This window comes from Lissotriton helveticus, chromosome 3_2 (assembly GCF_964261635.1).
Source record: "Lissotriton helveticus chromosome 3_2, aLisHel1.1, whole genome shotgun sequence".
Taxonomy (NCBI): domain Eukaryota; kingdom Metazoa; phylum Chordata; class Amphibia; order Caudata; family Salamandridae; genus Lissotriton; species Lissotriton helveticus.
In genome coordinates, this window is record NC_136062.1 from 237602626 (window position 1) to 237618414 (window position 15789).

General features: G+C 45.0%; 1 protein-coding gene across 1 annotated transcript in view; it reads left to right on the forward strand.

Annotated features, from left to right (window-relative positions):
• The window catches only part of LOC144826151 (uncharacterized), a 212233-nt gene that overhangs the window by 109890 nt on the left and 86554 nt on the right, over positions 1–15789 (forward strand). The window contains exons 10-12 of the mRNA XM_078684544.1: positions 6392–6990; positions 7424–7485; positions 9481–9626. Coding sequence (XP_078540670.1) covers positions 6392–6990; positions 7424–7485; positions 9481–9626 — 807 coding nt within the window. The remainder of the gene's footprint in view (positions 1–6391; positions 6991–7423; positions 7486–9480; positions 9627–15789) is intronic.

The window sequence follows — 15789 nt, forward strand, 5'->3', positions numbered from 1 at the left end:
TAGAGGAGCCGCGGGAGTCTCCGACCCCCGATGGGGAATGACTGCCATGATCGCCCGTGGAGTGACGAAACTGTATCCGTGGGACGTCGGCGCTCCCATGCTGGTGCCAGCCTCACTTTGAATTACTAGAATCCTGCAGACCTCAGTTCCGGTGAAAGCACAGTGTGACCCGGTAGGAAAAATTGTTGCACCCCCTCCCCTTTTTGACTGATAGTTCAAACCACCGATCCTTTCCTTTGCCCTTTTAACGGAACTTTGGACTGCCTCCCCCTCTTTTACATTTTCTAGAGAAAACAAAACATTAACCACTACATTAGTATAGCAGTTGACACCAGAACTGTATTCAAATTGAAAACCAACAACATCTTCAACAGAATCCTTTTTGTTTCTGCTGTGACCCTGCTACAGCACAGGCATTGTCCCCAGCAGTAATTCTGCAATGCCGGTAAGAATAGCTGTGGTGCCTACTGGACTCACTCACCCCCGCGGCGCCCCACGCCGTTATTTGCTGGGCGGCAACTTACTAGACATCACTTTCGTGCCATCTAGATTTCAGCGCGTTCTGCTGCCTTGGAACTATTCGCACAACAGACTGCTACTGACGACCCACCCCCAGGCAACATCTTCTGAATTTTCATAATTTGAAAGAACTAGTAACATGTCCTCATCAGGAATTCAAAAGAAATTGCCACGGTCTCGTCGTTGTTTAAATGTTTTTACTGTTTTTGTTTTGTTGTATATATTTATATGTTATTAAAGTTTTATATTCCTACTACTTTGTTGGAGTGCTATATATTTTTAATGTGACACATAATTGTAAAAACTTTGATGTACAAAGAGTCATTCCTGGAATCTTCCGCTTCAGGCTCAGTCCCCTCCCCAATCACAATACAGGATGGTTTTCAGATAGTAGGAACACGTGTGGTGTGACGGATCTCATCGGGTGTGGGCCTTGATCTACTATAACTCCTTTGAAGAGGGGTGATTCTTTACAGCTGGGGCCATAAACTACATCTGCAGGGCTAGGTGATAGCCTGGACAATCGGACACAGAGGAAGAGGAGTGTCAGAGGGTGCGGTAGTGAATAGGGCGAAAGGGAGGTGTCGGGCGGGCACAGAGTGTGATTTTCAGGGAAGAGCAGCGCAGATGGGGGGAGGTTTATTGCCGATGCATAAGACAGAGAGCGGGGGTGACCAGTGCCTGGGGAAGATGCTTGCGAGGGTGGGGAGCCATGCTACGAATCGACAGCGTGCAAAGAGTGGGTCTGGTCAAGGCATCTAAAATGGCTGCCGTGCACGACAAAAGTGTGGCATTTCAAAAAAGGCAAGATGGCGCAGACAATGTTTTTCAACACTTCCTCATTTCCTTCGAATCGAACGTTAACAGACGTTGGTGCATATTACCAAAGTTAAGCGATATTTATCGCTAACGATGCTTACCAACAAATTTTTTACCGCTAAGCATCGTCAGAAATTATCGAAGATAAACCTTGCTATTATCAAGGTTTATCGCAAATGCGATAATAAACGGCCGCAATGCATGAATATCGCTAAAAAGTCAGCGATATTCATGCATTACCGAGCTAATGCTCTTAGCCATGTTATCCACCTCCCATTGGATAACATGGCTAAGAACTGCTCAGGGCAGGTGTTACTTTTTGGAGATATTCGCGCTTAGCGCGAATATCTCAAAGTTGGTAATAGGAGATAGATATCTTGCATGTTGTAATGCAAATTATTGTGGTATATGGAACTCATACCATAATCTCTCAGGAAAGCAGAAACTGATCCTTTTGGGACCGCCTAAAAAGGCCTAGGGGGTGAGGGGTACTCTACTTTGCCCCCTTTTCACGTTCCGAACTATTTTATTTTACTCTCTTCTGTAATTACACAAAATAGCAGCGATAAGATGCATCGGAGACACACAGTGAGAGAAAGGAGGCCGGAGATGAAGAAGAGATGTCAAATACACATTGGAGATAATATAGTGGGAGAAGGGAAGTAAATATGAGTAAACTTACCATGTAACATAAAAATGTTGCACTCTATACTATAAGTCTCATTTTATACTACAATCACTTCGCTACAACCTCATAAATTAAAAATAAAAATGAATAATGTCTCAAACAATTTTTGATTTCTAAATATAAATTTATTCTTCAGAATTTTCTAAATTTGAAAGAACTAGTAACATGTCCTCATCAGCAATTTCCTCATGAAAAGTCTGCAATGATGATTCTTGTAACTCTATGGTCTCCAAACATTCGATAAATTCGCCATCAACAGATTGATCAAAAAAATCATTCAAGTCATCTCCTCCTTGTGACAATATTTCATTATTGGTGCTGTCAATTTCAATCAATGTAGTGGAATCATTCAAGTCATCTCCTCGTGACAATTTTTTATTATTGGTGCTCTCAATTTCAATCAATGTAGTGGAATCATTCAAGTCATCTCCTCCTTGTGACAATATTTCATTATTGGTGCTGTCCATTTCAATCAATCTAATGGAATCATACAAGCCGTCTCCTCCTTGTGACAATATTTCATTATTGGTGCTCTCAATTTCAATCAAGGTAGTGGAATCATTCAAGTCATCTCCTTGTGACAATATTTCATTATTGGTGCTGTCCATTTCAATCAATCTAATGGAATCATACAAGTCATCTCCTCCTTGTGACAATATTTCATTATTGGTGCTCTCAATTTCAATCAATGTAGTGGACAATTCAAAAGAAATTGCCACGGTCTCTTCATTGTGAGGCATTTTATTTTGAAATTGCTTGCTGTAAATTGCAGAAAAAAATAATCACTTTCATTTATCGTTTTTAGTAATACATAATATAAAACTAACTTTATCAAGTATTTAGTATAACAGAAGGACTGCAAATAAATAACAGAAAACATTTTTCAAATTATCTTCAAGTGTACAACATAGTTCCCCTTACAAATTAACAACTCACCTTTTTAAAAGTAGGAGAAGTGTTAGTACTGTGTAAATCAAACACCAGAAATTCACCACCAAAAATTCCTCACAAATGTACCTCAGACAGTAGTATCACAAAATGGCTGTGGTTTCCTCTCATTTGACATATATACATAACCAATTAACTTTCATCACACACAAATACAAAACCAAAGTAACATTTTAATTGGTTCTAAATTTCAACACTTTCAAATGTGTTTTCCCCATGCAATTTTCCATAGGACATTTACATACGTCTACAGCCTGAATGGCTGAACGGAATTACACCAAACTTGGCAAAATGGTACATCAAACCTAAGAGGTCAGGAAGGATCTACTATGCCCCCTTATGGTCATTTCCCCCTTCGCTTTGGCCTCCTCTTGTCTCTCAATCCTACCGAGAGACAAGATGGCGGCCGCTACGGACTGTTTGGAATGTTGACAGACGCCGGAGAACCAATCAGCTTCGCAAAGCTCCGTAACGCGAAAAGTACGCGAAGCGGAGCGCTGTTACAGATATATATCTTTTTTTGAACGTTAATTTCTCAAAATCCACTGGAGCACACATATTGAGACCTAGCAAAGGCACATCGGGCTACCAGTCCCTAATATTTTACCAAGTTTCGTGCAAATCCATTCAGCCGTTCGATTATTATTATTATTTATTTTTTTTGCCCCGCGGGGCCCTTTTAAAACCTCCACATCAAACCTAGGGGGTCAGCGAGGATCTACTATGCCCCCTTATGGTCATTTGCCCCTTCGCTTTGGCCTCCTCTTGTCTCTCGATCCTACCGAGAGACAAGATGGCGGCCGCTACGGACTGTTTGGAATGTTTACAGACGCCGGAGAACCAATCAGCTTCGCTTCACAAAGCTCCGTTGCGCGAAAAGTACGCGTACTGGAGCGCTGCCCGGTCCGCTGTTACAGATATATATCTTTTTTTTAAACGTTAATTTCTCAAAATCCACTGTAGCACATATATTGAGACCTCCAAAAGGCACATCGGGCTACCAGTCCCTACAATTTTGCCAAGTTTCGTGCAAATCCATTCAGCCGTTCGGGCTAAAAGTGAGGCCAACCGCCCTATGGAAAACTCAATGTTAAAAACACGTTTTGGGACCCCCCTTTTTTCTCGACCCCCCCTAGACGAACCCCACCCCAATTTTCAGGGGCTGCTCAGAAACAAAATGTGCCATTTTCCTGAAAATTTCAGCCAATTCCGTCCACAAACGCCAAAGTTATTTGACATAGAATTTTCAAAAATCCCATAGAGAAAAAATCCTAACTATATATACCTACTGGCGACCGCCAGTAGGTAATATATATATATATATATATATATATATATATATATATATATATATATATATATTTATTTGTTTACACAGACACGCATATATATTTACATGGGAATGCAAAAACTGGGACAGACCCGACATAAAAGTAACATGAAAGTCTTTAGTCCTACTTTTCGGTCTTACCTCTCCTGGGGTTTTTGCTTCTCAATATCTGGTTACCCTACCACACGATGAACCAGCATACTGAATAGACAGGCTTGTCCTAGGTCCCGGGGATACATGCAAGCACTATACACAAACCCCAAAGAGCATCGCCTTACGGGCCCAACAAAACACACAGTTGCACTTTGGCATCTACTGAGAACTGGCAAGAGGCGCTAGCCTTCCCGAAAGAAGCGACCATCTCATCCAAACTTAGATTAATCCAATACGTCGTAGATCCTACCTCTCCTGTAGCACTCTAGTTAATGTAGGCAGGGGAGTGGACGCTAAGTGCCGCAGACTATGCGGATAAGAGGGTACGTTTTACCTCATACTATGGGAGTGCCCAGCAGTGAAATCATATTGGGAGGCTATTATATGTGACTTGCAAAGAGTGTGTGGGAGGGACCTTCCACCCACCTCTAAATGGTGTCTTCTTAACATCTACGAGGCAACTGACTTGAGCCGTAAAGAGCAACTTTGAGTAACTATGGGAAAGGCAATTGTTTAAGCGTAACATTGCCCGACAGTAGGGGGCCCAAGAGACGCCAACTCTTGGGGAGTGCTAAAGAGATATGGACTGGTACGTGGGGGCTGAGAATCAATCAATCAATCAATCAAAGACATTTATATAGCGCACTACTTACCCGGAGGGTCTCAAGGCGCTAGGGGGGGGGAGTGCTGCTACTGCTCGAACAGCCAGGTCTTGAGCTTCTTCCTGAAGGAGAGGTGGTCTTGGGTCAGGCGCAGGTCGGTCGGAAGAGAGTTCCAGGTCTTGGCGGCCAGGTAGGAGAAGGACCTTCCTCCTGCTGTCGTTCTCCGGATGCGGGGGACGGCGGCGAGGGCGTGGCTGGCTGAACGGAGCTGTCGTTTGGGAACGTGGAAGTTGATGCGGTTGTTGAGGTAGCTGGGGCCTTGGTCGTGTAGGGCTTTGTGTGCGTGGGTGAGGAGGCGGAAGGTGATTCTTTTGTTGACAGGGAGCCAGTGCAGGTCTCTCAGATGTCCGGAGATGTGGCTGTGTCGTGGGATGTCGAGGATGAGTCTGGCTGAGGCGTTCTGGATCCGCTGGAGTCTCTTCTGGAGCTTGGCGGTGGTTCCGGCGTAGAGTGGTTCCGGCGTAGAGTCATCTACGAGGACAGGGGCTGCCCTGGAAATGGGAATAAATAAGGGGCAAATGGAATGCTTATGTAGGGACAAATGTGTCTTCCCCTCCACCCTGATGGGCGGAGTTGCCTCAGGTATTACTACTTTTGAGGGAAATGGCAATGAAGCATAAAGGGGGAATTAAGGTCGGTAATGAAAATGTAAACTGTAATGTTGCCTGGTCTGTCTTGAGGAATGGCCGCTGTGGTCTATTAGCTGCTGCACAACTGGTCATGTTTTCATTAAAAAGCGATTTCCCCAAAAAATAGTGTTTGGAACACTGCTTCCTCCTCTGAGCGGTAACTGAAGAACATCAAGTGACAGACAACAGACATACAGAAAACAGACAACAAAAAAGGAGACTTCATATATCCCACAGTGAAAATGACTCAAAGACAAGCAATAGTCATTTGGGAAACAAATAAGCTTCATGGTGTGTGGCTGCTCAAATCGTTTAAGTTCAAGCACGCTCTATGAGTGAACAAACACTAGTCGATGAGTGAGTGAAAAGCTTCTACAAGAGCTTGGTGGTGAGGTGCTGCATCACAGTACTTTATAGCTATGAAAGCGTTTTTTTCAATATTTGAATTTAGTGTTTATTCTGTAGTGTTGGAAGTAACAGGTGTTTTCTTTCATTTTGTGGTTACAAGGTAAAAAGGTGGATGGAGAGGCTTAGATATGTGTTAATATAAGGGGATCACTTTTATCATTGGTTCCAACTAACGTCTTGAAACATGTTCGCCTATAAATACACATTTGGTCATGTGGTCTTCTCTCTCTCCAAGGTGCAGCCTCTCCCATTTCAACAACAAGCTCGCCACCATCAACAAGCGGAACTTCCTCAACCTCTACAACTCAGTCAACAGCATCGGCATCTACAAGCATTACATTTCTATCTAATACCACCAGATCATCTTCTGTAATCACTGCGTCTCAATCTAATGTGACTGCAGTCCCCACATCTCTAACTAATGTGACCAATTCAACTGCAGCAGTCACTGCATATGTATCTAATATGACCAATTCAACTGCAGCAGTCACTGCATATGTATCTAATATGACCAATTCAGCTCCAGCAGTCACTGCATCTTTACCTAATGTGACCAATTCAACTCCAGCAGTCACTGCATATGTATCTAATATGACCAATTCATCATCGGCTCCTTCTCTCTCACTGTCAACCCCTTTGACACATTCTAGCACAAACAGCACTTCGGCCGCTGGAACAAACACAACGTCATCTTCAGCCAGCACTTCCACCAGCACGGCTCTGGTCACCAGTGCCACTCTGAGTTTTAGAATCACAAGTCAGAACTTTTCTGAAAATCTGAAGAACCCTTCCTCCCCTGAGTACAACGATCTGAAGAACAGCCTTGAAACGTTGGTAAGCACGGATACATTTTGAAATTAATTAGCACTTAAAATGAAATGTGCCTCTTGCTTAATACCATCTTGCAGGAGAGAAAAGAGTACAGCCTGCAGTATGCACATGCCCTTCCGTAGTGCATGGCGTATAGGTCGTTATGGAGAAGAACTGAACAGACATTTGTATCATTACAGTTCAGCATCTTTGTTAATGTGGCACAGAGCAGGGGCCTCCATTGCATCGCTAGCATCGGAATCAGACCCTTTTTGGGACTTGCAATTCCAGGAATGAACAGTCCTTCAGGTGTGCATGTTATTCTCAGTGTTAATGCTCTTACATGTTGTAATGCCAGGATCTTTTGTAGTCTCCCCTTCATGAGCTTCACAGAACCCCGAGATGTTCTTTTGGAGCTTCGATTAGCTTCGTCTGACTTGTCTTTTTTCACCCACAGCTGACTGAGATATATAAACGGAAGTTCCCCAACTGCAAAGCTGTGAAAGTGATAGCGTTTCGGTATGTATATATTTACACAGATTGTGTATTCTTCTAATTGGAAAGCAGAGACTTTATATAGATGTTGAAATTCCGGCACCTAAGCAGAGGTACAGAACAGATAGAGGGCCTTAAATGCTGATATGATGATGCCAGCTGTGTAAAGTACAGCAGGACCTCTCCCTCTCCATAAACTTATTAAATATATATATATATATATATATATATATATATATATATATATATATATATATGTATATATATATATATATATATATAGCACCCTACTACACCAGTGACACTCTGAATCTGCTCACTTCAAATGTCTGTTTTCCTACCTAAGTTTTTAAGCATAGGGCAGCTGCCAGTGGTTGCTTTTATTCATTCCAGGTGGCTTGGGAGGTATTTTAACAATCCAGAGCTGTAATACTGTAATATTTGTCAATTAACAGCTCGTCGTACATAGCACAGTACTAATCCTACGCTTAACGATTTTGCTGTAGAAATGACAAAAGAGCTTGTCCCTTTCTAGCTCGATGTGGATAACATTGTGCTAATCCTATGCTTACAAAAGCTTGTGGTCATGCGCCCAACCAGGCCCTTAGGTCATTCTGAGTGCCGGTGCCTGTGTGTTCAGCCTGCCGGAAGGGAGCTTGTACCCACACTGCCATGTGTCCCATTAGTTGGATGAACGGCCATACCTGTGGCCAGGCCCCGACTCATACGGCTAACCAGAATCTGCAACCAGCCTAAGACACAACCCCTTTTTGTGTGATTTTTTTCATGTTGCAAAATTGTGTTTTTGGCCAATATTCGATGGTGGCAGAAAAAAAAATTCAAGCTCATATCAGCCAATCACATTTCATGAAAGATTAAAAGGTGATTGACAGAACGACCAAGTTTTCACATTGTTAGCACACTGACCATTTTCACAAAGAGTGACATTTTTTGATTGAAATTATTCTTTCATGCCAAGTTTGATATACATCGTTTGAGCGATCTTTGTTGTAGCAAAGAACAGATTTTCCTATAGGACCTAAAACAGGAGAAGCATGTTTTTTTGACTGCCCCTCAATCTTTTACCTTGCACAAATCTGAACACAACGTATCCAGTTTGGCTAGAGGTGTGCAAATGTTTGTGCAGATTCATCAGATGGTACCGAAGTGTGTTTATAATTATTTATAAATAAATATAAGCAGATGAACTTTTTTTTAACAAAACGAAGCCTGATTTCTATAAAAATCCTGCATTCTTTTTTTCATGATTAAGGGCCTGATACAGACCTTGGCTTACAGGGTACTTCGTCACAAACGTACTTCTGTCAGAAAAGTAGTAGTTCATGTGACTATATGGAGATCACTGCCGAGGCAGCACTGATCTCTGAATATGGTGTTCCTTTGTCAGGACAGCGAACGTAATGTCCTCCACCACCCTGATGGACAGAATTCATACCAGCATACTTTAAAACTGGTTAAATACTGTTTTTTTGGTTTGTATTACACACAATCCATATAGCCCAGTATTTCACTAAACATTTACCCCTTTGAAAATAGGCATTGTTTTCATTACAATTGCACTAAAATAAACATAATATATAAAAGTGCATTATGACTAACGCGCAATATGTTCCTACCAGTAACCATGTAATATGGTCCTGCAATGTGATTGAGGGTTTCTGGTGACATCATAAACCACGAGACTAAACGGGAGGGGTTAGTAAATGCCATCAGGCCCACGATAGCAATATAGACACATATTGCAAGTGTAACATCATCGATTGTTGTATGTTATTTTTGGTGCAGTCAATATAAAACCATTGTATTTATCAACCTGGGAAATGTTTATTGAAAAAGCAAGTGAGAACGGGTCAGGACTGTTTGATTCTCTGCAGTAAAAAGAAGAATAAAACGTATTGATTTAGGTACATGGGTATTGTTTCTGTTAAAGGCACTGTAACCTGATATTTTCATTGAGTCTCATGTAAAGTAATGCACACTTGTCATGTTTGTTTGTAGGGAAGGTTCTGTGATTGTCGTGACACAGGTCGAGTTTAACGACACGTTGGTGCCTCCCGCTGAGAACATCACCAGTACCCTCAATGTGACCATAGCCGGCGGTGGCCTGGGCAACTTTACAGTGGACCCCACGAGCATCCAATCCAGTGAGTGACTCTGCCTCTAAGGGACACTGATTACACGAGGGCGGGAAGCCTCAAATGGGTGGGTCCAGTTTTTGGGCTTCTTACATCAGATGGAAATCAAAAGTAAAACAGCTATGTCACACTGTGAACAGAGAAGAAATTGACATTATCTAGAACTCTTTTGTGCAATTGATGTTTCCACTTTCAACTGGTCTGAGCTTCGAAACTAGCATGGAATGGGGAATATTGCAACAAACAGAAAGGGAATACCAGTAAAAGACCCCAGCAAAGCATGGGAGCACATGTTCATGGACCTGCAGTTTGTCCCACCCGAGGCTCTAGAAGCTGGTTGCATTCCAAAAGCTGCCTCTTATTAAAATATAAGTCCTCAGACAATAGCATGACAGATCCAATTGCCTAAGAACCTGGCAGAAGGTCAGCCCTCCCTGGGTGTTAATAGCTAACGGGCCCAAGCCATAACAGGAAGGTGGAACTCCACTGGATTAAAACTGAGGGCTCTAAATATTGTTAGGGACCCAGAACACCAATATCAGTAACCCTGAGGGCTCCAAACACTGACAGCAGGTCAGAAAATCACTGTTATTTAAACCAAGGATAGTCAAGGCTAACAATAGGACCAACCCCCTGGAATTAAAACTGAGAGCAGCGCCACTGACCTTTCCTTACTGACAGCAGGCTAGTCTTTCAACGGATCTCTGATCACAGCATGGGATTTGGTGGTGTGTGATTGAGGAATAACCAACTTAGTTTCCATCATCTGATTGAGTTCTAACTTTCTATTGCCCCTTACGAAGCTGTATTTCACTGCCACTAAAAACCAGTAGCCTCTGTCGATAACCCATTGATAGTCTAGAATGCTAGCTGGCAAAATATCAATTTCCTTCTGTTGGCACAAATCCTTGCACTGGCCTTTGTTTCCAATGCTCAAAACAGCATTCTTTGTCCCAGGACAGCAGGTTCTAAAGCTTGCATCAGACCACTATCCAATCCTGCATTTCTCCTCTCATGGTAACGGTTACAGTGTCAATACATAGTTAGCCCCTGCAGTGTTATCATCATCAGCTACAATGCCACAGACTGCTTAGCAAATGCTCCATTGCTGTTCATTACTGGACACCAGAATTAAACAGTTACTGGAGGCCCAGGAGGGGCCCTACGAGAATATGAAGTGGACCCCACAAGCGTATAGTCCAACAGAGAGCGACTCGTTTTCACCGTCCACTAATATTTGGGGTAGGAAGCCATGGAAGAGATGTGTATGGAGCTCAGAATGGTGCCTTCATTTGAAAGATTCATTTCTACTTGACGAAGGATATCTGGAATCACTTTGGCCTATAACTTAAAGGATCATGGTTTGAATGTTATTATGCCGGGCCATCTGTCTTATTAGCGCTTTTCCCTAGAATCCTTCATGTTTTCCTTGCATGTCTTTTGTTACTCATCGCTTTGGGGCATCTATTTGCAGTATGGGAAAAAACATTTTTCTGAGGATGGTGGCATGGGAAGCATCTTTACAAGCAAATTTCAGAATAGTTTCAACTAAAATATACAACGTGATCAGACTATAGCATTTCAGATAATTCGCTTAGCATTAAAATATTCATCAGCTTGCACTATACTTTACATCACGCAGGGATTTGCTCAGTTGGATGCAAATCTAACGGTACAACCAACCTGTCCGTGCTATCAACAAAACTTTTTTTATGGTAACATCCATAAAATGTACCCTTTGTCAGATTTCGAGCACATCTATAAAATATAATCTGTTTCAAATTTCGAGTTAGGGTCATGGTGGAGAGGGGGGGCATGTCAGAATATTGAGTTTAACTCTTTTCTGCTGGTAAATACTCAACATCTGCCAATGCTAGAGGTGACTCAAAGTAAACAGGAAAACTCTGCATACTCCCACTTCCAGGAACCCATTTCTACCATTGAGCTGTGCAACATTAAGAAGACAGAAACCCCCAAAGTTGCGGTACCACCCCCTTTTCCGTAGAAACTGTATACATTCCAATAATGAATATGAACAGAATTGTCGGTTCTGGGGTTGTTTTTAAGACTTTCTCTGTGATCATGTTTTACAACTTAACCACCTTTAGTACACCCAATGAACTTCTTGTCTGAAGTTCGCAATGAATTATAACGGCATATAGAAGAATGAAAAATTTCTTAGCTAACGTGACGGAAAGTTTTGATTCTATTAAGGACTAGGAGGCGCGGATTATGCAGTCCTTTCTTCTCTTTATTCAAATAGCAGCTTCAAAGTTAAACAATACAAAAAACTTTATTCAACTACAACTCCCATGAGCACATGGGACGCAGTGTCTATAGCAACCATAGTCCAATGCCGAGAGCGTCCGCCGTATATATGCTCATTACGTCCCTTCCGCTTCCTCTTCTTCTCTGTGAGGAAAGTTCTCTGCTAACCCACTCAGTCCATCTTCCGATCTTGTCCTAAACAATACAAGACAAACCGTTATCCTGTTCCCCTTCCTTGGAAGGAAGCATAAGGAGGCAATTTACATAAGTCCTCTAATAACAGAAGGACATTTCTTCTAACACAATGCCAAGAAAAACGTATAACATATTAGTCATATCCAGAATGAACCAATCAAATCGAGACATACCAGTAAAAAAACCCTCATCAAACCCATATTGTAAGAACTTACTTACTGACCATACGAAGATTCCAGGGTGGGACGAGACGCCCCAGTCTCGGGGAGGGATAATCCTTGCCTCCTAGTTCTTAATAGAATCTAAACTTTCCGTCACGTTAGCTAGGAAATTTTTCATTCTATGTCAGGACGGAGGCGAGGATTATGCAGTTTCAAAGCTTATCCACCACCAATGTTGCTGCGCCATAGATGGGTTTGAAATAAAACTTCTTGAACGTGCATTCGGAGGACTAATCTGCTGCATTCATAATATCCTCCAACTGGCCACCTACCTGAACGGCTTTCGAGGCCATAGCTCCTCTCGTGGAGTGAGCCCCAAATTTAGTCACATCCACCCCCACCTCGATCATGATCCAACGGACCCACCTAGCTATGGATGGAGATGAAACCGCCTTAAAAGGCTTCTGCAGGGCGATAAGGAGTTGACGTTCTCCCGGAGGGTGATACTCTGCCGTCATTTCCTCATTAAGGCATCGTACCACACAAAGCTTGGGTTGTTCCGGAAATACAGGATAAGATACCGACCTGATATTAGTCTTAGTCCTCCTCGCGACCGTGAAAGTTACTCCATCCGGAGTGAACATTCGAGCCGTGACATCCAACGCCCTCACATCCGAGATACGTTTACAAGAAACCAGACAAAGCAGGATCACCAATTTAGCCGACAATTCCTTCCTGGAAAGATACTGGTTGTCCCACCAAGAGCCGAGAAAACGCAGTATGATGTTGACGTCCCAAAGGCAGTCATACCTGGGTTCCGGGGGCTTAGAAAGCCGTGCACTCTTCATCAGTTTGCAAACCCAAGGGTGTTCCCCCGCTGGTTCACCATCGATATGGGCGTGCCCCGCCGAAATGGCGAATCTGAATGAATTGATGGAACGATATGCCAACCCTGACTGTGCCAATTCGGCTAAAGAATTCAAGATGTGACTAACATCTGCCCCAACGGGATCGGCGTGTCTTCCCAGACACCAACGACGCCACCGTCCCCAAGCCGAGCGATACCTCTTGACGGTTCCAGGAGCCCAGGCTCGTTGGATGAGGTCCGCAGCGTCCGCCGAAAGGCGGCCATCTTGCCAACGTCCCCTGAAATCCTCCAAGCCATGAGGTGCAATGTCTCCTGCAGAACTAACGGATGGGGTTCCCCCAGGGGACCCGAGAGCAGAGAAGGGAACAAGGGCAGTCGAATCGGACGGTCCCACGACAGTTCCAACAGGGGAGGAAACCACGCCTGGGCCCGCCAAAAGGGTGTAATCAGGATCATGAACGCTCGCTGCCGGCGAACTTGCGCCGCTACCCGAGGAATCATCAGGAAAGGAGGGAACGCGTATGGCAGCTCCTGCGACCAATCCTGCATCTACCGCCGACGCCTCCGGTTCTGGTCTCCAGCTCACAAACTTCGGAAGCTGACGATTGAGCCGGGATGCGAAAAGATCCACCGTGCACGGACCCCACTTGGCCATCAAAGCCCGGAAGACTGACCGCCAATCGCTGAAGTCGCGGAAGTTCCTGGAATGCCAGTCTGCAATTTATTTCTGGAGTCCCGGAAGATACTCCGCTGACACAGAGATCTGCCTCTCCAGGCAATAATGCCAGAAGTCCTTTGCCAGCTCTGCCAAGGCCCGAGACCGCGGGCCGCCCAGGCGATTGATGTATTGCACCGCCGACACATTGTCCATGCGTAACAGGATGCAACACGACACTCGGTCCTGCATGAGGGATCTCACCGCAAAATAGCCTGCCAGGAGTTCCAGGCAGTTGATATGAAGTTGCAGTTCCTCCTCCGACCAGCGGCCCCCCATCGTAATGTTGCCGCAGCGGACACCCCAGCCCGACCTGCTGGCATCCGATTCTATGACCAGATCTGGGCTGGAGCCGAAGATCGCTCTCCCATTCCACGCACTCATGTGCTCTATCCACCAACGCAGTTCCGTTCTGGTCTCCTCCGTCAGAGAGATGAACTCGGAATACGTGAGCCCCTTTCTGAGGTGCTGCGCTTTCAGCCGCTGGAGGGCCCTGTAATGCAAGGGACCCGGGAATATCGCCTGAATCGAGGACGAGAGGAGACCCACGATTCGAGCCAACTGCCTGAGGGAGATTCTGTCCTTCCGAAGGACCTGAGAGAGTTCCTTGCGAATATTGGTCACCTTCTGCAGAGGTAGGCTCAGGGAGGCCGTCTCTGAATCGATTAGGAAACCCAGAAAAATGATCTGTCTGGATGGTCGGAGCTCGGATTTCTGTGCATTTATCACAAACCCCAGGTTCTGGAGCAGAGCAATAGTCATGCTCACGTTGCGTCGGAGGCGGTCCGACGATTGTTCCATAATCAGGATATCGTCGAGATAAATGATCAGCCGTACGCCCCTCTCGCGTAGAGTCTCTACTACCGGATGAAGTAGCTTTGTAAAGCACCACGGAGCCGTTGAGAGGCCGAATGGGAGTGCTTGGAGCTCGAAGACCTTCCCGTCCCATAAAAGTTGCAGGAACCGCCGATGAGGCGGAAAAATGGGAACCGAGAGGTAAGCGTCCTTCAAGTCCAGACGGACCATCCAATCCCCCAGGAGGAGGATGTCGCGCAGGAGATGGATCCCTTCCATCTTGAAGTGGCGGTGAACCAACCACTCGTTGAACTCTCGCAAGTTTATGACCGGGCGGAAACCTTCGTCCTTCTTCTGGACTAGAAAGATGTTGCTCAAGAAACCTGTAGGGTGAAGAATTGACCTGCGGATCGCTCCTCTCCTGAGGAGCTCCGCCACCATGTTGCCAATCAGAACTGTGTCCGCCGCGGAAAAAAACAGCGGACGGGGGCGTATCCTCTGACCTGGAATTCCGTAGAACTCTATTTTGAAACCCCGGACCGTTTGGTGAACCCAAGGGTCTGCAGTGATCTTGCACCAGTTGTGGAGTTGATCCCGTAACCTCCCCCCCAGAACGGATGGGGAAAAAAGGGTAACGCTCACCGGCTGGACCTCCTGGTGCCTTGACTCCTGCACCTCTACTGGGGTAGAAAGAGCCCTGGCGGTTCCAACCGTTGTTGCGGCACTGCTGGTTTTTGTTGTTAGGGCCCTGTTGACAAGAGCGGCCGGAGGAGCGACCCCACCCACTTCCGGCCCCAGCAAAAACCCGTCCAGGGAAGATCTTCTTTATCGAAGTTTGCGACCTATCCAGTGCAGAAAAGGTGGTAACAAACTTGTTCAGTTCCTTGATGAACGGTTCGCCGAACAATTTGCCCTGTGCAATAGGCCCTGCCTCTGAAGTAGCGAGATCGCCCAGCTTAGGGTCGATGTTAATGAGGAGCGACCTCCTACGCTCGGCCGCCAACACACAGTTCGCGTTGCCCAAGAAGCATAGGGCTCGCTGGGCCCAACCTGCCATGACTTCCGTGGATAACACGGTCCCCTACTCTTTGGCCCTCTCGGCCAACTGAATGATCTGGGTCACGGGGCCCTTGGCATCCAGGAGCTTATCCTGACAGTTGCACCAGGCAG